The 23624-nt window shown below is 39.7% G+C and overlaps 1 protein-coding gene across 1 annotated transcript in view; it reads left to right on the forward strand.

The window, feature by feature from the left end:
• The window catches only part of LOC124256920, a 31038-nt gene extending 7918 nt beyond the window's left edge, over positions 1–23120 (forward strand). The window contains exons 2-6 of the mRNA XM_046690892.1: positions 12429–12600; positions 14611–14842; positions 16686–16874; positions 20381–20467; positions 21386–23120. Coding sequence (XP_046546848.1) covers positions 14758–14842; positions 16686–16874; positions 20381–20467; positions 21386–22203 — 1179 coding nt within the window. The 5' untranslated portion in view covers positions 12429–12600; positions 14611–14757 and the 3' untranslated portion in view covers positions 22204–23120. The remainder of the gene's footprint in view (positions 1–12428; positions 12601–14610; positions 14843–16685; positions 16875–20380; positions 20468–21385) is intronic.
• The last annotated feature ends 504 nt before the right edge of the window (positions 23121–23624 follow it).

The following is a 23624-nucleotide window of genomic DNA, read 5'->3' on the forward strand; positions in this document are numbered from 1 at the left end:
TATCAGCGTCAATGAAACACACTCTTTGTCTTTTGTGTCTATTTTGAAAGCAGTGCTTACACAAGTTCTAAGTGAAAGGATTGGAGTATTTTTAAAGCAATCCAAAAGAAGACAATCTAAACCAAGAGTCAGAGTTTAGCCAAAAGGGACGGTGATCTTCGGGGATATTTGACTGATATTTTCCGTGGTCTTTAAAATCCTACCTCCATGACTGTTCTTCATATGTACATACAGGAATTTGTATCAACTTCTACTGCGTCACACATATACAAATTAACATGTATGATAACATAACTCTAGTTTGTGAAACCTACTCAAGAGGAAAGCAATTTTATTTTCTGTGTTTCTCATCGCCCGACCGACCCTTCTAATTTTATTGCCGACCCCCCCCCTAAAACCTTTTTTCATTCCACCACCGCCTACTCGAACGTAAAACGTACCGCCTCGTCATATAAAATGTTTATCTTTTAACCAGTAGCTGCAACAAGTCTGATGACCGCGAGAAATTGTAATAAGAATTACAATAAATGAGAATCAAGAACATTATTCAGATAATTTTGTCGTTATTCAGTTTTGGTTGTGTTGCTTTTTGGGGCCGAGCGACCGACCCAGGTTCAGAATTTGGTAGCTACGTTAAACACGTTAAAATAAGATGCCCATACACAGAAAACACTCTCCTCGTCGGTGATCGGATATGGGGTATTTTTTAATAATTCTTTCTCTTGATTGGTGGGTAATGAAGTGGAACCCATATTGTTTGTTTGTTTGTTTGTTTTTGTTTTTTTCTTGTTGTTTCTTTTACTCAGCACTATTCCAGCTATATGGCGGTGGTCTCTTAATGAACCAGACAATCCAATGATAAACAAGACCAACGGTCTACTCAATTGGGATACAAGGACAAGTGTCAACCAAGTCAGCGAGCCTGGCCACATGGCCCCGTCAGTCGCTTTTGACGACAAGCATGATGGGTTTCTGAAGACCAATTCTAATCCGGATCTTCACAGGTTGTTCGAACAGGATTGAAACTTATTAGTTTCCTGTACCAGGCCGCTATCTCGAGGCGGATATTAATTGGGAATTGCATTTGACACAACAATAAGACACTCTCGTTAATCGAATGCTAAAATCAATACTCTAAAGGACGAGTGTATCGTCCAACTAAAACTGAAAGAATACAATAATCGCGAAACAAACATATTTTCATAACTACTAAAAGGAAAACCTTGTATTTTTTAACAAATCAATTCACACAAATCAACACTTATTGAACAAAATAAAACATGATAAATGTTTACGTATACGGAAACATCCTGACCAAGCCCATTATTCAAAACGTTGTTTTGAGCCCGAATGACACAACTATAAAATTAACGTTTGAAATAAACTCCGTTGTAAATAAGAGATAATATTGATTGAGATGGTAAAACTGACATTACTTTTGAAACGAATGTACAGCAATGAACGAATATTTATCAATACTGAATGGAACTTAGCGATACAAAGAGCAGTCCAATATATTTTGACCCGAGAGAAAATATATGTACTTAGCAAGCGATAGGATCAATAGAGGTTGTGACTTTGATGTCATGTCCGAAACGAAGATGGAAATGGGTCCAGGGTATTTATTACTGTGGAATGAAATAAAAACACCATGCATAATCGAAGATGATCTAAAGCATATTTTAAGCCTGGTTAAAGTATCAAGAGCGTAATGCCCCGATCATTTAATGTTATAGTTATCGACAGCAAAGACTCCGCTCAGGAGAAATCATAAACGAAAACAGCATACACTCTGATGGCTTATTAATGCAAGGCTTCGGCCTTAGCTCCAGAGTGCTTTCTATTCTTGTAGTATATGATTATGTGAAAACACTATCCGATTGAAGATAGCACAAGTAGGCACATTTAGTGCGATGCCTAGGAAAGTCACTTAACGCAAGTAAACTATACATCGTAAACTATAAATCGTAAGTAATTGATTTCATCTTAAATTGACCAAAATTAGAAGTCAAAGTTAACGGAGAAAAGGTCTGACAAATATTTATGAAGGTGATCAATGTGACTTTGATTTTGACCATAATTATTATTATGTTTTACAGATTAAAACACTGCCTAGTCGAACCCACCAAGAACTTTCCGGAGAATATGAAGACTCCCCAACACTGCAGCCTTCTGCATTCCAGAGTGTCAGAAAGGCTGTGCTCCCGGTGGAGAACCCGGGCACTGTCCTGATCTGCGCCAAGAGATCAGGAGGTACCAAACCAAGGGCACCGAGAACAATGGGGAGCCTGACGACAGTGAGCTTGGGATGCAAGCGATACATTTCAAAGGCGAGGTCCGCAAATTTAGATTGCTTTTCCTGAATCTTGCCAATCACGTTGCTGTCAAAAGGGACAGAAAATTCAATGATATAAATAAATTCATTGGCTTTATCAAAAAGGACAAGATTAGGTTTGTTAGCAGGAATTCTTCTGAGGCTGTATATGGGCCTATTCCACAGAAGTTTGAAAGCATAATTTTCCATGACGCCCTGGACATGATCAGGGTCGTACCATGGATGGACCTCGGAGTCAAAGCCACAGACATGTCAGAGACGGTAGTAAAAGCAACGAGCCATGCCATCATGTCGTTTAAGATATGCTGTTTGTGCCAAAGAAGGGCATCCACTGACAAGATGTTGGACAGTCTCTGTAAATTCATTACATAGTCGACATTTCATATTGATATTTTCCGTAATAATCACATTTTGGCGATTACGAGTGGGAAGTGACTGGTCCTGAACAGCAAAGAGGAAGCCCTCAGTTTCACATTTAAGACCAGCCGACTTCATCCAGGCGAAGGAGTCGGTGAGATTGCTATTCCGTTCAACACACTGCATGTACACACGATGCAATGGCTTCTCGGAAAGCTTCTCCACAAAAGACCGACTCTGGGCAGACTTGGTGAAGGACTTCATCTGTTTTACTCCCATCGCTGTACCGTCCAGCAGTACATCGCCATCAGAGGATCACCCGATAAATAAATACGTGCAAAAGAACACAATAGATTTCTATCATGAAGAGCCTCAACATTAATCAAACCCCGACCTCCAGAATTGATTGGCATGTATAAACGGTTAAGAGAGGAACGAGGGTGGTGGACTCTGTTATCAGACATGATCCTTCTGGTCAGACGATCAAGACTCTGGATGTCTCGTTTTGTCCAATCAACTATTCCAAAGGAATAGGAAAGGACTGGCACAGCAAAAGTATTGGTGTCTTTGACCTTGTTTCGAGCATTTAGCTCTGAGCTCCAGATTTTCATTAGGCGAGATTTGTACTCGGCCCGAAGTTTTTCTTGAATCTGGGCATTTTGGAGCTTGTCTCGAACTTGCATTCCAAGATAGGTGTAGGCCTGATCTTCCACAAGATGCTCAATAACTCCTCCCCCTTGTAGCTTGACCGATCCATCATGAACTACCTTGCCACGTTTCAAATGAAGAGTATTACATTTGTCGAGCCCAAATGTCATGCCAATATCATTAGAAGAGGACTCGACAAGGAGAACCTGCACTTTCAAATTGGTATCTCCTTTGGCAATGAGCTCGATGTCATCCAATGTAAAGGAGATGAGTAAGCGGTGTTGGGGATCTGTGCTGAGGAGGTCCGGGATGGTAACCCTCCTCTATGTTGAGCAGAAATCTCAAAGGATTTAGAGACAAACAAAAAAGCAAAGGACTGAAGGTCCCCTTGGAAAATTCCCCTTCTGATTGGAATAGATTCCGAAGTCAGCACCTGCCCTTGCGAGTACATCTTAAGTTGAGTCGACCAGCAACTCATTAAAGACTTGAGTAAATCAAGTAGTCGCTCAGGGAGATCAATACAATGAAGAGACTTCAGAATCGATTCGTGAGGGACAGAGTCATATGCTTTTTTGTAGTCAATCCAGCACATGGAGAGGTTGCGGTGATATGTTTTAGCCTCTTTCAAAATCATTTTCTGTACAAGAAGTTGATCCTTGCACCCCCAACATCACTTTCTCGCCCCCTTCTGCTCTCTGTAAATTATATCATTGGAAGAGCAGTAAGATGACACGTGGTTTGTCAAACACCCTGTGAATATTTTGTATTGTGTATTCAAACATGTGATAGGGCGGAAGTTTTGGGGATCAGTCAAGTCTTCTTTTTTGGGAAGGAGTATTGTGCGACCTTTGCAGAACCATGGAGGAACATCACCTGTGTCCACGAGAGAATTGAAGCAGTGAAGAAATGGTGTTTGGACACAGGGGAACAGTTTCCAGTACCGGTTTCGCATGCCACCAGGCCCTGGAGCTGTATTAGATTTGGACTTTTTGATAACACTTTTCAGGCAATCTGGTGAGATGTAACAGACAAACGACCTAGTTACTTTCTCATGCATTGCATGGTCATAATCACGGACCCGTGGTGCCTCAAAGTTACAGTTGCCGGGTACAGACGACAACTGTTTCCAGAACCTTTCATTGGCATCCATGGGAGGCCGTTTGTCATGTTCACCATCACCCTTTGTTTTCAGTTGCCTGTAGAAGTGCTTTTCATTATTTCTAAAAGGTTTATTTTGTTTGATGAATTTATTTTTCTTTATCCATTTTTTCTTTCTTTCAGTCCAAACCTTTATTTTGGCCTTAAGGGAATCGACAATTTATCATTATTATTGTTATTTTAGGATATTTATATAGCTCACATATCCAGGCACCTAGTGCATGTTCAAGGCGCTGGTAGTTTCCCTCGATCATTGGAGGTCAATCTCAACTCCCTGGGGAGTATACAACTCTTGCAGCCACTAGGCGCACCGAGTTACTGTGGCTTTCTCATCCTAACGAGGTACCCATTCACAACTGGGTGGACTGATATTCTGTAACATACTGTATTTGCGTCCAGTAAAATGACACATTTACAAGACATTAAGAAATGTATAGGATTTGTTCCAGTCACTGATAATAAGGAACACTAGTTCATATCAGGGTGTGTTCGCCTAATGGGGGTGGAACTCACAAGTTTGTATAATCAGGGATAGTATTGGATTCACACCTGCGCCATGCAGATCTTTGTACGACTAGGGTACGTTACTCTGCAGAACTAAGCCGTTGGAGTCGAATGTGGTGGCTTTGTATGCATGAAATTGTTTCTTTTATATGTTGACAGACGTATCTGTACGTCTGTTTGTTTGTTTGCTTGTTGTTGTTTTTTGTGTGTTTGGTTTGTTTTTTGTTTAACGCCTCACTCAGCAATATTCGAGCTATATGGCGGCGGTCTGTAAATAATCTGTCTGGACCAGACAATCCAGTGATCAACAGCATGAGCATTGATCAACGCAATTGGGATACGATTTGATGTGTCAACCAAGTTAGCGAGCCTGACCACCCGATCCCGTTAGTCGCCTCATACGACAAGCATGGGTTAGTGAAGACCAATTTAACACAGCTGTCCCAGGGTAATTGACAGACGTAGTTGAGTGATGCTGTTTGGGATTATAGAGGGTCAATTCAATGTTTTATCATTTTCTGATAACTGTTTGAGATAAGAGCTATTGTTACCTTAGTTATTATGTTTACATTCATGCTAAAAACTAAACAAAAAACAATTTAGAAGAATGACTATTTATTGCACAAATATACTTATAAACAGTGACATATGTGACGCCTACCTCTTTCCATTTCATTGCTGATTTTAAACAAAATTTATGACTAGATTTTCCAAAGCCAGTATTTTTGTCGCCGTAGCAGTAATGACGTTTTGATTTAAAGTTGAAACGTCGCAATAAATTTGATGAAAAGTTCTTGTCCAAACTTCTCTGCTGATGCAATATACCAATCATACAAACCAAAGTAGTTTACATGAAGGCATAAAAAAATACAGAAAATACAAGTACTATTTTCTTAAGAGCAAAAGCTGAAATTGCCCTTTTCCATAGAATGACCCATTAACATGTATCATTCTACCATGACTTCAGTAAACACTGGATTGTGATTGGTTAATTAAAGTCATTCAGAGGTATATAATCACGTTATACAGGTCTCTGATTTTCCGTGCGCAATCATACATGGTTTACGGTAATGCACTATTTTTTTGTCTGCCCACCAACATGACGGACACCAAACAACCTACCGATGCATCGATAAATTACGGCGATTTTGCTGTCGGAAATTACACGTCTTTAAAGATGGAGTTAGCGATGACTGGCTCGACTCACTACTTGCGTAAATCACAGCAATAGGTGTTTATACATACAAAAGTACTTCGAAAGCATGGAAATAAATATTCAGTCGAACAAGATCAAAACATCGTCTGATTTCCGAATAAAAATTCAGCAAAAACAAATATGTTTACGTTGATTCTATGTTATGTCAGAATGGATCCAGCAATAGACTGCTACATAATTTCCGTGTTAAATTTATTATCAGCTTTCGTCAACGATATCGCCACTGATCTTGATCCGGTAACGGAGGATGCATTAACATCGAACGCAGAAGAAATGTTAATGCCTTCCGTCCACATAAATAAACAGTTGGGTTATCAATTCAAACAAAATGATATTTTGAAATTTGTACTGTTTCAAATTTAGCGGTAGTAAAACACAATAACAGAATCTGCAAACCGTTCTGTTTAGCCCAACATATTTTTTTCTAAAAATATAATATCGTTGAAAAAGTTATTAAGCTTAGTCATGATCCCTCTTATCCATTACACTGCTTGATCTAAAGTAGTCTATTAAAGTATAAATAATTACGTTACCGTGTTTATGCCAGAGGTACACCCTCATGTCCTGATCCATCCTTTCGGGAAATGTCACCACAAATCTGGCTCGCGAACATGCCAGCGAATCCGATTCAATTTGAATTCACTACACTTTGAAGCCACTAGGTCACAAAACATTTTCCAAAATGTAGAAAATAATATCCGTAGAATTGAATTTGAGCAAAAAGTACACACATGAGTGTGTAAGGGTCACCACAGCTGTCGCACGCAGACGTAGAGGTCAGAAATCGTCAAGTTGACAGGGCGCAAAATTCAACAGTATCTAAATTCGGTACAACACGGACTTCCCGTTACAGCAAAAGCGCCTCTACTCTTAAATTTTGTACCAGTACCAGTAATTAGATATCAAAGTCTATCTCAGTCATACAATCAGGTTAACCTTGCGCAAACTGCCAGAGGCTCTCCTGTCGCATCTTTCCAAATTTGCACGTAAATGTAAACAATGACTTCCGAGAAAAGGTCAAGGCCATGAGGTTGCTGCCATTATTCTGGTGGGGAAAGGGTCTACGGTGGAATTTTCAAATGTGAACCAAGCTTTTTAAACTTATTTGATATATGTTTTCCACTTATCAGTTAATGATTGGTGATTGATGCATTGAAAAAACAAAACGTGATTTGTTATTACTGAATCTGGAGTTTGTTAGTCATTGACGGTTTGCCACCAATCACCCCGTTTCGGGCGATGCCACTTGAGATTGGAATGCGAGGCCGCTTCACGTATCGACTCGTAACCAAAGAAAGAGCTCCACCTGAAATTGTTCATAAAATTGTCATGGTAGAATGGAGATAAACCTGAGTTCTACAGGAAAATCAGAGAGTATATACGAATTATAATAGCTTAAATTTCATTTAAAACCGAACGCTACGCGGCGTTCGGTTTTAAAATGAAATTTAGAGCTATTATAATTTCGTTATATACCTCTGATTTTCCCACGCAGTAGGTTTATCTCCTAATTATATCACAGAACATGTTATCATATGTTAAAAACACAACATCTGACTAAAACTTTCAACGCGAATAAAGAAGCCGCCCTTCATATGTTAACTAAACAAACAAAGGACAAGTCACTAACACAATTTTAGTCCATTATGATCAATGGGTGACGCTTATTTCAAAAAACGGTATTGACTCCCTTTCTCATTGTGGCTTTCGGGGCGATTGATATTTTTCAAATGTGGCTTTCCCGGGCGCACACCGCTGTTTGTGCCGTTCAATACCATATACCACTTTCAAAACGGACGTTCAATACGGTCACTTAAAAAGTGGTCTAAGTTAATTGAGTGTGCGAGACAATGCAGTATAATACAAACAGCTAGACTGTATTCTACAGACAACACCTAGCAACGAATACCGTGCCTTCCGACCCTACTGACGACACAGTGCCGTAATGCATCATATGATCAATATATCAATAGAACTTCTAGGATATACATACCCTTTTGCTTATTGGCGTCACATCCAATATCGCGTTGTCTTATAAGTTCACCATCCGTGAAATGAATTTCATGAAAACTACAAGCCATTTTTGTACATATTTCTATTGGCTATCAAGATCGATATACTGTCAATTTATCGACTGAAGAAATATACATGTGTCAATTTGAAGCATTCACGTTCCAAAGTGTAATTGATTATAATTTCATCATCCGTGAAATGTATTTCATGAAAACTAAATGCCATTTTTAAAATGTTTTCCATTGGCTATTAAAACGGTATACTGCCAATGTATCGATTTAAGACAATACACAAACGTCAAACCCGCACCTTCCGAAAGTGTAATTATAAAGAAAAACATTTCTGAACACGTCGATATAGAAAGGACTATATTAATTATGAATGAAGAGTATTTCAAAAGAGTATGTATGACAATACTAAAAGTTGTAATTTGGAAACCAAGTTTGTGGAAAGTATACAAAAGAGTACTAATCATGTTAATAATTTAATTTCCGATCATGTATCAGTTATAATCGACGAAAATGTTTGCAAAACTAGATGCACTTTTGAGTGGAGGCGTGTTTTAACCCATTAATAATCAGTCCAATGACATTGTACATGTGTTTATAAATATCTCAAAATTGTGCCCATGCAAGGCCTTAAGAGAAAGGTTAATGTATCCTGCCCAAACGTCTCAAATACATGCAAAGGAACGTCAATTGTACACCTGGAAAAACGCAGTGACATGACAAGGTGAAATCTTGACGTGGCCTGGAACAAAGTCTTCCTTTAACTCCACAACATAGTGATAAGACCCGTGAAGGTCCGTCTTAGAATATTGATCTTCAGTAACCCATGCTTGTCGTAAGAGGCGACGTGCGGGATCGGTGATCAGACTCGCTGACCTGGTTGACACATGTCATCGGTACCCATTTGCGCAGATCGATGCTCATGCTATTGATCACTGGATCGTCTGGTTCAGACTCGATTATTTTATAGACCGCCACCATATAGCTGGAATATTGCTGAGTGCGGCGTAAAACTAAACTCACTGGCTCACTCACATAGTTATAGCGTTCCATATACGTCATTTCGAATCGTGTGAAATATACACTTATTTCCAGGTCTCTAATGGTTTGCATAGGTACGAACAGTACATGTCAGGCAAGTGATTTAAAATGAGTCATACTAGTGACGCCATTGCTGAGGACATTTAACCAGAGATGGGCTAGTTGGTAAGCGTCGACCGAGCAACAATTTTCCGTCCATGAGCGATCATGGTTGTGGATTTCTAAGTGAAGGAGTCTGATTTATATTTGATAAACAGTATCAGTCTTATCTCATGGCGTGTCAGTTTGATTTTAGGAGCTCACCAAACAGGTCGTGGACGTTATATTATTACGATGTGGAAACACACTGGGGTAATAACTGCATTATCATTAGGGTAATGAATTTTAAGATGTAATTTTATTATAATTTCATCATCCGTGAAATGTATTTCATGAAAACTAAATGCCATTTTAAAATGTTTTCCATTGGCTATTAAAACGGTATACTGCCAATGTATCGATTTAAGACAATACACAAACGTCAAACCCGCACCTTCCGAAAGTGTAATTATAAAGAAAAACATTTCTGAACACGTCGATATAGAAAGGACTATATTAATTATGAATGAAGAGTATTTCAAAAGAGTATGTATGACAATACTAAAAGTTGTAATTTGGAAACCAAGTTTGTGGAAAGTATACAAAAGAGTACTAATCATGTTAATAATTTAATTTCCGATCATGTATCAGTTATAATCGACGAAAATGTTTGCAAAACTAGATGCACTTTTGAGTGGAGGCGTGTTTTAACCCATTAATAATCAGTCCAATGACATTGTACATGTGTTTATAAATATCTCAAAATTGTGCCCATGCAAGGCCTTAAGAGAAAGGTTAATGTATCCTGCCCAAACGTCTCAAATACATGCAAAGGAACGTCAATTGTACACCTGGAAAAAACGCAGTGACATGACAAGGTGAAATCTTGACGTGGCCTGGAACAAAGTCTTCCTTTAACTCCACAACATAGTGATAAGACCCGTGAAGGTCCGTCTTAGAATATTGATCTTCAGTAACCCATGCTTGTCGTAAGAGGCGACGTGCGGGATCGGGTGATCAGACTCGCTGACCTGGTTGACACATGTCATCGGTACCCATTTGCGCAGATCGATGCTCATGCTATTGATCACTGGATCGTCTGGTTCAGACTCGATTATTTTATAGACCGCCACCATATAGCTGGAATATTGCTGAGTGCGGCGTAAAACTAAACTCACTGGCTCACTCACATAGTTATAGCGTTCCATATACGTCATTTCGAATCGTGTGAAATATACACTTATTTCCAGGTCTCTAATGGTTTGCATAGGTACGAACAGTACATGTCAGGCAAGTGATTTAAAATGAGTCATACTAGTGACGCCATTGCTGAGGACATTTAACCAGAGATGGGCTAGTTGGTAAGCGTCGACCGAGCAACAATTTTCCGTCCATGAGCGATCATGGTTGTGGATTTCTAAGTGAAGGAGTCTGATTTATATTTGATAAACAGTATCAGTCTTATCTCATGGCGTGTCAGTTTGATTTTAGGAGCTCACCAAACAGGTCGTGGACGTTATATTATTACGATGTGGAAACACACTGGGGTAATAACTGCATTATCATTAGGGTAATGAATTTTTAAGATGTAATTTTACTCACTGAAGCAGCTTCAGAAATCGCGCATGAATACAATGTTTGAGTGCATCACCCGACATATTATACATTATATAGTGCAAATGGCGTTTCAGGAATGTTTGTAGCCATGGTTAGGCGTCACACTGGGAAACCTTTGTCTGATATATTAGTAAACTTAGTCAATAGTTTTTTTTTAGAATGATTTATCGCATTGATTTATGGATCCTAAAAGCAGTTCCTGCTGAGCGACCTCAGTTGCATGAAGCCACGTTTATTGGTCGGATCACATCGATAACACAAGCCTTGCATAAAATGGAAAATTTGTTCGATAATGGTTTCAACATTCCTGGACGCAGCAAAGCTTTAAACATTTTATGACACACATGTGGAAGACATTGCCAACTTTGACGAATCTATGACAAAAATGATTTCCTGTTTTTAGGTACAGAATTGACTTGCTACTGTATGTTTTAAGTAGCCACCGGAGGGGCTGGAAAACCTTCGCGCATACCTGTAATCATCAATATTCGACAGTGATTCATAAACACTCATGATTCAGTGTAAGCCATACAATATCAAGAGTTTTCTTAAGGGTGGAGAAAGCATTTTCTCATTTATATTTACGATATTTTTTTCATCAGAGGTTTACAAAAATGAATTTCACTGACAAAGGTAGTAACACCATGTATTGATAGAGCCTGCAAGGTTGGAATTCATCATTTTAGTGCTGATGTCAAACGACCATTGAACCTCATGGCATTGTCATTGGTTTTCCAAACAATACCGGCTTCATCACACCATGTCGACTGTGATGTTCTTGATGTCAAGAGACCAATGATCGAACGCCACCCAGCATGGCTCGGGCGAGATTGATCGAGGTTTGTTTAGCCGTAGTAGTACATGCTGTACCCTTTCTTAAAGGTATTGTCCAGAACCATCGATGTGCTGAGGACCCCTGCAAGTTATTGACTTGTAGCCGAAACGATCTTTAGCCTTGGCTAGTTTATTATCCTGTTCTATCTTATGTTCGCTTATCAATAAGTCAAGCGCCATAAAGGTAACTGTGCCAACAGATTGGAACCACTCCATAACGATTAATCTGTTTCTCTGATGGCTAACAATGTCCACAGTCTAGTTTGTTTGTAACTGGCAATATCTACCCTTTAGTTATTAAGGCGCAATAGTCGAATCTGATATTGTTTTTTTAAAATGTTTTTAACAGACGTGATTTTTTCAGAACTAACTCAACTTTTGTGGTTTCTTACAGCTTGTCTTTGTTATTTGTTTTTCTGCCTGTTTAAACGTGTTTGTTGTTTTAGCTATAGAACTCCGGCTTGTAAATGCTCATGTCTCATCAAGCAACCCAGTGACTGATATTAAGAGCAGCAACAACTATGATTTGTAAATTCATGACGTGAGAATTTTAGTTTCTGATGGTGAGTTTTTTTATGTATTTTTTTGTAATTTGCAATTATATTTTTATATGTTCCAGCAAATACTGTGAACGGAATGACCGAATATATATTCTACACTGAAACTCAGTCTTGGAATACAGCACGAAAAGTATGCAGCGACATTGGGGGATACCTTGCCCGATTGGACACACCAAGGTTATTTCAAATGGCCCAGGAACAAGCAGCCAGTGCTAACATCTGGCATATCAGGTTCGTTTTATAATCGACTCATGAAGGTCCGGGTTAGGATTGGTCCTCAGTAAACAATGCTTGTCGTAAGAGGCGACTAACGGGATCGGGTGGTCAGGTTCTCTGACTTGGTTGACACATGTCATCGGTTCCCAATTGCGCAAATCGATGCTCATGCTATTGATCACTGGATTGTCTGTTCCAGACTCGATTATTTACAGACCGCCGCCATATAGCTGGAATATTGCTGCGTGCGGCGTAAAACTAAACTCACTCACTCATTCACTCCTTTTATGACCATATTAAAAATAGATCATATGAGACATTAAATTATGAAATAGTCCATACTCATATACAGCGGGGCGATGACTGACTGACTGAGTTTAGTTTTACGCCGCTTTTAGCAATATTCCAGCAATATCACGGCGGGGGACACCAGAAATGGGCTTAACACATTGTGCCCATGTGGGAAATCGAACCCGGGTCTTCGGCGTGACGAGCCAACGCTTTAACCACTAGGCTACCCCACCGCCCCGCCGGGCGATGAGGTAGCCTAGTGGTTAAAGCGTTCGCTCGTTACTACGAAGATCCGGGTTCGATTTCCCGCATGGGTACAATGTGTGAAGCCCATTTCTGGAGTCACTCGCCATGATATTGCTGGAATATTGCTAGTGATGCCATCAGTGACAAACGTGATGTCATTAGTAACAAACGTGATGTCATCAGTGACAAACGTGATGTCATCAGCAACAAAATTGATGTCATCAGTGACAAACATGATGTCATCAGTGACATTACTAGAATATTGCTAGTGATGTCATCAGTAACAAAAGTGATGTCATCAGTAACAAACGCGATGTCATCAGCAACAAAATGATGTCATCAGTAACAAACGTGATGTCATCAGTAACAAACATGATGTCATCAGTGACAAACGTGATGTCATCAGCAACAAAATGATGCCATCAGTGACAAACATGATGTCATCAGTGACATTGCTAGAATATTGCTAGTGATGTCATCACTGACAAACGTGATGTCATCAGCAACAAAATGATGTCATCAGTGACAAACATGATGTCATCAGTGACATTGCTAGAATATTGCTAGTGATGTCATCAGTAACAAACGTGATGTCATCAGCAACAAAATGATGTCATCAGTAACAAACATGATGTTATCAGTTGACATTGCTAGAATATTGCTAAAAGCGGCGTCAAACTAAACCCTATCACTCCCTCATTCATACCATAGCGTTTAGGCTATTTTAGGTTAAAAAACGTTTCCTTTGTAACTATTTTACTTGTTTTAAACACAAATTTCGCCAGTTTTGTATATTGCACGGGATTCATGTTACACTAAACGTGACAGTAACCTTGTTCGACACACTTTGTACTCTGTAACCAAAACGTTCAGATGGTACAATAGAGTTTACTTTTCATTAATCATTTATGAACCCCAAAAATGAGTAGATAAATATCGCATTTCCTATACCTATTCTTTGGACAGTGTATTAAAAAATCAGAATATTTTTTACGTTTTTGTTTCATAATAGTATTGTTTGCAATCAAAAAAATGTTTCTTGTTGATGCCATGTGGATGAAAGCACTTCTTCGAAAGACTCGGGTTAGAATTTGTCTTCAGTAGCCCATGCTTGTCGTAAGAGGCGACTAACGGGAGCGGGTGGTCAGGTTTGGTTAACACATGCCATCGTATCCCAATTGCGTAGATCTATGCTCATGCTGTTGATCACTGGATTGTCTGGCCCAGGCTCTATTATTTTCAGACCGCCGAAATATAACCATATAGCTGGAATATTGCTGAGTGCAAACAAACAAACGCTGGACTTGGAGAAAAGAATCACTTACGATCATAGCTTCAAGGCAGAATATTGGACGTATTTTGTACACTGAATACAACCGCTGTAACACTGTAACACTGTAACACTGATAAACAAAAAGCAACCAACTAAAGGCGGCGTGAAACCCAACTCACTCACTTTAAAAATCATTAATTTTAACTTGGTTTTAGTTGGAATCACGCATGGACAAGCCTACATTGGCATGACGATGTCACTTTGGTCTTTGATGACAAAGATTGCAGCGTCTTCAACTCCACATTCAGTGTCACTGAGGTCTTCAGGGATGCAAATAATGCCATTTACGACCCGGCCAAAAGATGCTACAGAGTTCAAAAGATGACTTTCTTTTAGAGACACACGATTGTGAAAATAAGTTGACGTTTATATGCGAGCGAAAATCAGGTAAGATCTTGCGTGGGCAGGCGATATAAATGATTTGCATAAGAACGTTGTATATGTATGAACCAAAGCTTTAGATAGATGACTGTCAATACCATGTTAATAGATAACCATCCTGGAACTCGATCACGTTTCAGTGCTTGTATATTTATGTATCATGACATTAGATGGGTAGAAGTTGGGTAGTCTAGTGGTCGCTCGTGACGCCGAAGAACTAGGTTCGATTCCCCACATGGGTACAATGTGTGAAGTCCATTTCCGATGTTCTCCACCGTGATATTGCTGGAATATTGCTAAAACCGGCTTAAGACTAAACTCAGTCTGGTAATGAACCGCTTTCAGACCTATTCCGCAGGGGGACAACCGAAATGGTTTACCACTTTGTAACCCATTGTTCCAGTGTACCTGGTTTTCCTTGTTACGGGCGAACGTTTTAACCTATGTGCTATCCAACCGCCCCTTGTATGACTGACTGAGTTTAGTTTTACGCCGCTTTTAGCAATATTCCAGCAATATCACGGCGGGGGACACCAGAAATGGGCTTAACACATTGTGCCCATGTGGGGAATCGAACCCGGATCCTCGGCGTGACGAGCCAAGGCTTTAACCACTTGGCTACCCCACCGCTCCTTACATGGATATAAACAAAGTAACGAGACTCAGATTCTAAAAGTATATTTATAGAGACACGTTTCATAATGTACAGATATGGAAGGTGGATTCCTGTCGTATTCTTCAGAATGGTATTAAAATATGCCGATGAGGAAAAGTAACCATGTGTTATACAAAGTTCAATAAAAAAAACTTAAATTTGAAATTGAATAATGCATGTTTCAATACGAAATCGCCAGGCCGTGTCCTCAACCTAACGATCGGAATTCACAATTCACAATATCTTCGTGCATGCTATTTTGATGTTTGAACTGTGGAGCGTGATCAAACGACTTGTGTGAGTGGCATTTTAGAAGTTGGGAAGTACAGAATTGACAAACGTTATGGATAACAACTTCTTTTATTTCGTGAGTGGCAAGTTTCTATACAGATTCTTGTACCGTTGTCAAGCAGGAATGTTCATTTGTAAATGTGGAAGTTTGATATATATTTAATGGCACTGTTTACAACAATATGTCCTTATTTGACATGTTCTATTTGACTTCACACATTTTAGCAATTGTGCCATGATTTTGCACTCTTAGAGACAGTCACTGGCAGCGTGGCTGTTATCTATCAAAGCATAAACAACAAATTGACATGTTCATTAACACTGAGTTCAATGCTACAAGCCTTATGCTGCACATTATAGAAGGGCTGCGTTCGCACGGATGTTTTTAATCTTAGGGGGTGATTCGAAAGTTTTGTCTACATGGGTTTCTGAAGATTAATCTCCACGTATCCATTGCTATTCTGAAAATACGTACTGCTGGAACGTGTTTTTACTATCAAATCTTTTTTTATTTAACATGCTGGCTTGTTTCTTTGTTGTATTGTTGTTTGGGTTTTTTTGTTTGTTGGTTTTTGCTTTGTTGGTTGTTTTTTGTTTTCGATGGGTTTTTGCTGTTTTGTTTTGTTTTGTTTTGTTTTTGTTATTGTTTGTTTTGTCTGTTGTTTGTTTGTTGAATGTTGTATTGTTTTGTTTTGGTTTTGGTTTTGGTTTTTGTTGTTTTGGGGTTTTGTTGTTGTTTGGGGGTTGGGGGGTTGTTGTTGTTTGTTTGTTTTGTTTTGGGGGTTCTTTGCTTAAAATTCTCATTTTGGGTGAGAAAAGAAACAAATTTGACCTTACTTTTATGTTGAATACTAGTTATATCTCACATGAGTGTGTGAGAAATGATTGTGCTTTCCCTTCCAGGCGACTGTCCCTACGTCAGTGTGGGGACGAGTGCTGCTGTAGTAACCCATAGCAACGCCACATCAGCAACCTGTCAGAATGTCTGCAAAACCGTGCCCGGATGCTACATGGTAGGCAACTACCAAACCAACCTCTGTGTCATGCTGAGAGTTGGTTCGAACCTGATGTATAGGAAAAACTGCTTTTCAGGTGAGTCTTTAATAGACGAGGTGAGGTGAAATTGGGTTTAACGTCGTACTTAAGAATATGTCGCTCATATGACGAAGTGCATGCGTGTGTATGTGTGGCTGCTTGTTCTAGACCACACTTAAACTGGTTTTATAGTGCCAGCTCACTGAGATACCATGCCGCAGTCAAGCATGAATACCCCACTCAGACACATTATACTGACTCCGAGCCGACCAGTCCTTAAGTACCCACTAATGCCGAGCGCAAGACAGGTACCAACAAGTACCATATTTTAACGTTTTAGGGTATGCCGCGGCCCGAGATCGAACCCGCGACCTTCCGCTCTCCGGGTGGAAGCTCTAACCACTACACCACGGAGGCGGTACAGTCATTAATAGGAAAATAAGAACATCATTAATAGCTGATGCATCAGATTCCGGATTTGTAATGGAAGATGGAGACAAATGAGGACACAACACAGCTTCAAGTCCTTGGAGGACCCGTGAAGATCCGGGTTAGAACGAACCTTCAGTAACCCATGCTTGTCGTAAGAGGCGACTAACGGGATCAGATGGTCAGGTTCGCTGACTTGGTTGACACGTCATCGTTTCCCAATTGCGTAGATCGATTCTCATACTGATGGTCACTGGTTTGTCTGGTCCAGACTCGATTTTTTACAGACCGCCGCCACATAGCTGGAATATTGCTGAGTGCGGCGTAAAACTAAACTCACTCATTCACTCATCCTTGGAGAGGATAGTTAGTGAATGAGTTTGGTTTTCTGCCGTTTCTAACAATATTCCAGCATTATCAAAGTGTAAACAATCCCTCTGCCCAAGATGTATCTTTTGGAAAATATGGAAAATTGGATTTGTACATTTGAAGGGAATTGCACTATGATAGTAAAACATTTACTTGGCTGAGGAAACTTCCAAGACAACAAGCGATTCTTTATTTATTTCTGATATCGAAATCTCACTTTTGATTGTGACATATTTGCAGGTTATAAGTATGATCATTGTGTCTTTGCTTTGGAATTTTTAAATGCTCTCAGTATAACCAGTGGCAGAGGATGGTAGAATTTCAAAAGATCCTTATTATGCAAAGAGAATTATGAAAGCAACTGGAATTATGATGACAACACAAAATACTTGAAATTAACGATAAGTAACCCCATGTTTTGGCATAGCATTATGACAATTCTAGGCAAATAAATTCTTTTTTGTAAATATGACAGGAAGAAATGGTAAAGAAAGTGAATTTCTTGATTTCCAAAACATAGTGATGAAATACTTACAGGTGAAAAACAGATCACGGAAGAACAAGAAAACTATTTTATGAAAAGTTGTATTTTGATTCACAGGACAGAAAGAGTTATCTCGAGTCTTTTAGACTGTATGCATACATCTCAGAGTCACTCAGCCCTCTATTCTTACTCAGAGAATTGGCGATTTTCCGTTGAACTTTAAAATTCTGGTTAATAGACACATCAATGAAGTCCATTAACACTCCAACAGTGGTCAAGTTTCCAAATTATGCTGAAACGTGATCAAAGAACAACAGTTGGTGTTCTTGTAATTTTGAATCTAATATGCGATGACTGAGGCAAAAGCGCGCCCCTTACATACACCAGAAACTGTTGAGAATTTAAGATTGTAATTTCTTTTAATTTTTTTCACTCATTACTCACGTATTAAATATGAATATTAGCAGAACGTAACTCCAGATTCAAAGACAGGTGAACAGTTAGTATTTTGTCAAGTCACCATGGGCAACAATGCAAGCTTCAATGCGGCGGGGCATACTTCTGATCAAAGAAGTTAGAAAGTCGTGGTCCATGCTGTTCCAATATCGGACCACCTTTTCTTTCATTTCAGCAATATTTGTCAGATTTTTCTTATTGACACTTCCCTTCTTAAGTCCCCGATCATTTTCTATTGGATTTAGGTCAGGGCTATAGCTTGGCCAATCTAATAATGTCATATTTTGGGTCCGAAACCAGGCCTGTGAATGCTTTGAACGATGTTTTGGGTCGTTGTCCTGCTAGAAAATCCAAAAATTTCCATAGAACACGTGAGCAGATGGAAGTAAATGTCCCTCGACTGACTGACTGACTGACTGGGGTTTGGTTTTGCGCCGCTTTTAGCAATATTCCAGCAACATCACGGCGGGGGATACCAGAAATGGGCTTCACACATTGTACCCATGTGGGGATTCGAACCCGGGTCTTCGGCGTGACGAGCCAACGCTTTAACCACTTGGCTACCCCACCGCCCCAAATGTCCCTCGAGATTATCTGTGTACCGCTCACTGTTCATATTCCCTTCAAATACACAGAGAGGCGTTGCCCCTAACACAGATATGCCACCCAACACGTTAAATTTTTGACTGTACTTTGGGCGCTGATACAAAGGTTTTTCAGTTTGTTTGGTCCAGAATTTCAGTGTATTAGGAAACAGCCACACAGAACTTTCATCTGAGAAAATCACATTGTCCCAGTTAAAATTTCTATGCTGTAAGCACCAGTTCAACCTTCGCTCCTTTTGTTCAGGTTTCATGATCGGTGACGGAATTCCTCGACTTTTCTGCCAACCCATTGCATGCAGCTCAGTTCTAATTGTCTCCTTACAGACAGCCACAGTTCCTCTATCAATCATATCCAGCCTAAGTTTTCTAAACTCCTTCGTTTGTTTTTAGAAACAAGAATACCAAGCCGCCTCCTGTCACCAACAGTCAATTTTTCTGGGCCTACCTGCGCCTCCCTGGTGCTCAATGTCATATCCATTTGCAATATTTTTCAAAACACGTTAAACAGTGGACAAAGGGATGCCTGTTCTACTTGAAATCACTTTAAGCTGATCTGATGTCCTTGTTATAATACTCTAAAATCAACTTCCTCTTCTCTAAATCATCCATATTCCTAAAATTCTCAATAATTTCTGGTCATACTATATAATGTAACAGTTCTGGAACTTTCCAAAATATGCTGGGTAAACCTATGCTGGAAAGGCCCATATGATTGTAGAGACTTGTAGTACCTTCCAGAACTCTCTAAATATCTAAATATAGTACACAACTACTTACTGAATGTCAACAGAAACAATGTAATACATTTAAAACATTGTTCCACAATGCATAGCACTACCATATAACAGGTGACAACCGAAATGGTTCACATGTTGAGGATGTTCAATGTGAGGATTCGAACTTGAGCATTCGACGTACTAGCAAACGCTTCTACCATTTGGCTACCTAACCGGCTTTTTTTGCACTGATAACTAAGTTGTAACGCAGACATTGGTGGGAATATTTGAAGTCACATCACTGTTCCAGCAAGCTTAAACCAAAGGCGGGATACAATGCCAAACTGAAACTGGACAATTGAATGCCCAAGAACCAATGATGGCATTCCAAGTGAAATTCTTATCCGGAGGAAAAGCAAGATGTACATGATTGTGATAGTTCGCACCATAAATAGACATGAACACGGTTCTTCCAATAAAAGGTTTTCTAATGTCTACTTCCAGCTTCCCGAAATGAAAGCGACACAAACGGATATGACGATTCAACCGATTCAACCCCTAAAATTCCTAAGGGGTGCACGCCAAATAATGGTAATTATAAATTTCTCAATACCATTGAAACGACACCATCAGGTTTTAAATTTCCTGTATTTTCGCCATTAGATGGAAGGATGGATGGACGGGTGGATGGTTGGATGTGGATGGTGCGGTTGATGGACGGACGGATGGATGAATGGAACATGGGTGGATCTGTGTGTATGGTTGGATGGGTGAATGGATGGGTGGATGGATGGATAGGTGACTTGGTGTGTTGATGGGTGAATAGGGTGGGTAGGCGGGTCTGGGTGCATGGACGGATGGAAGTTCACGGTAAACCCTATGTTGTCTAAACATTAACAGTTGACTTGGTTGATGTCACAGTGTTTCCAGTAATACAACAATGTGAAGATAGATTTTGAAGTACCTTTCCGCGTTTGTCAGAACACATGTTAAATTGGTTCATGGAGATAGCAGTAAACTGATAGGGCATTTAGGAATATGAGGAATTGCTGTATATTGAAGACAAATCTTCTGTAAGAACGTTCAAGTTGTATTACTTTAAATTGATATTTTAAGTTAATGCTGAAAGAAAGGTCCAGTATGACGATTAAGGGAAATCTTATTTTGAATTCAGCCGTCCAATATGTGCATTTTGTGTTCTTTCATTCGCTTCTACTTTAAGGTTAAAACTGGTCTTCAGCATCCCATGTTTGTCGTGAGAGACGACTAACGGGATCGGGTGGTCAGGCCCTGGCATGGTTGTCACATGTCATCATATCCCAACTGCGTAGATCGATGCTCGTGTTGTTTATCACTGGATAGTCTGGATAGACTGTTTACAGATCGATGCCTTATAGCTGGAATATTGCTGAGTGCGGTGTTTAACAACCATCAAACCAAAACTAACCTGGCAATGCCCCTATCCATCTGTTTGTCTCTAAACCTGCCCATTAACTTCTGTTCTAAAAGTTTCAGGTTCCGAGAACGTTTCTTCTGAGACCAGCGTCGCCTTAGGAAATTTGTGTCCATCGAGCGCGGCGAGTTATGTCTACACCAGCACGAAAACGCTTGAATGTTCTCCTAACGTCATCACAGTCTCTCAACCAGTAAGTTACGTCACAGTGACGGACGTAACATCAATACAGGCTACAGTGACACAAACCCAAACAGCTACTGAAATCCTGAGCACTTGCCTTCTTCCTCCATCAACTCCATCATCAGTGAGTCCTTGTATGGTCAGCACTGAGACTCTCATCACAGAATTGACGTCGACGGTGCTTGTGACGTCAGTGGTCGCCTGTCCGAGCGTGAGTCCAGTCCAGCTGACCGTTACGTCTTCTTGCCCTGAACCAACGACGGTTCTTCAAGAACAAACGTCTTGCTCCTGCGCATCAGCTTTGATGACGTCAGCATCCACAAGTGTTATCTCCCCTGAATCGGCTTCGTCGATTTTGTCATCAGATCTTCAATCTGTGGACCCTGGTCCTGTGTTAGAACAGACCACAATATGTCGTACATATAACCTGACGGAACTTGGTGAAGAAGAACTATCGGTTCTTCTAGCATCCATTGTTGAAGAACTTACAGTTGAAACGAAAAATCTGTCGAAAACCGTTCGTAAACGGATAAGTGCTCCAGACTCTAGACCATCGTCCCAAAGCATAGGGTATTCCGCCTTGAGTCTAATATTGATACCATTTATACTCGTCATTTTAATGGACGTCCCAGCAGTTAAGAAGGATTTACAGAACACGTTTGTTAAAATAAAGAACAGCGGCACCCCGTGAAGTCAGCTGCCTGAACACAGGTGACTGAAATGATTAACCAATACGGAACATAATTAGAGTTCAGTGTGTAACACAGCTTCAAAAGTGTCTGTGACAGTTAGGTAGCCTAGTGGTTAAAGCGTTTACTTGTCACGCTGTAGACCCGGGTTCGATTCTCCTCATGGTTGCAATGCGTAGAGCCCATTTCTGGTGCCCCCAGCCGTGATATTACGGGAACACTGCTGAAACATCACTCACTCAAAAGTGTCCAGAACGGACACAAATGGAAAGGGATCTATGCTAGCTTATTCTGCAATCCTCCAGCTTACCAGGTTTTAATTTCAACTAATGTAACAAAACCATATATCAGTAGGGTAAGGTATGTGCATATACCACTCCCATTTGACATAATTGCATCACGAATGAATCCATATTTCAGGCATACATGTTTCACCATACTGAACAGCAAATGGCAACCGTGTTAACTTTTGAACATATTCTTCTGTGTCGGTGTATGTCTGAACTGCAGACTAAGGATATCCTCCACAGGTCTGTCATGAAACTTTTGAAAAATGACTATTATTTGTGATGTTTTTTGCTGACGCAATGAGAAAAACGTTTTGTTGAATGCAAAAGACACTATGATCATGTTCGTGTTTGATGTATTGTGTTCTTGTTTGGCAAACTGTGTTGCTGTTTGTCATTATTATGTTCTTGTTGGAGATATTGTGTTCTTGTTTGGCAGATGATGTTTATCTTTGGCAAATCGTGCTCGTGTTTGTCATTATTATGTTCTTGTTGGACATATTGTGTTCTTGTTTGGCAGATGATGTTTATCTTTGGCAAATCGTGCTCGTGTTTGTCATTATTATGTTCTTGTTGAACATATTGCGTTCTTGTTTGGCAGATGATGTATCTTTGGCATATTGTGTTTTTCTATGGCAGATAATGTTCTAGTTTGGCAGACCAGATTCATGTTTAGCAAATGGTGTTCTTGTTTGTCATTTTATGTTTTTCTCTGGCAGATAATGTTCTTGTTTGGCATATTGTTGTATTTCAGAAGCATTTAAATCAAAACAAACTCCTGGTGTTTACCTGTTGAAGGTGTAATTCAGTTTAACGGGGATGATGGCGAACACGCATGTGTTTTGAATTAACATTTACAATACGCCGATACATTATTGTGTTTGTAAGATATGACTACTTTAAGGAAACTATTGCTTGAGGTGTGATGTCTTGTTATGTAGAAACAAGTGTTTCGTTGAGTACTTAGTAATGCGACTGGTCTATTGTGATTTGAATGCCACACAATCAATAGCACTTTAACTATTATAATTTTTCACTATCAATAAACGTATATGCTTACAGAGCCTTTGGGTGTGATTTTTGTTCGATATGGGATAACTGTACAATTGAACACATTTTATTACCCTAAGCTCATT

The sequence above is a fragment of the Haliotis rubra genome, unplaced genomic scaffold (genome assembly GCF_003918875.1).
Source record: "Haliotis rubra isolate DU_JTF1 unplaced genomic scaffold, ASM391887v1 Scf643, whole genome shotgun sequence".
NCBI lineage: Eukaryota > Metazoa > Mollusca > Gastropoda > Lepetellida > Haliotidae > Haliotis > Haliotis rubra.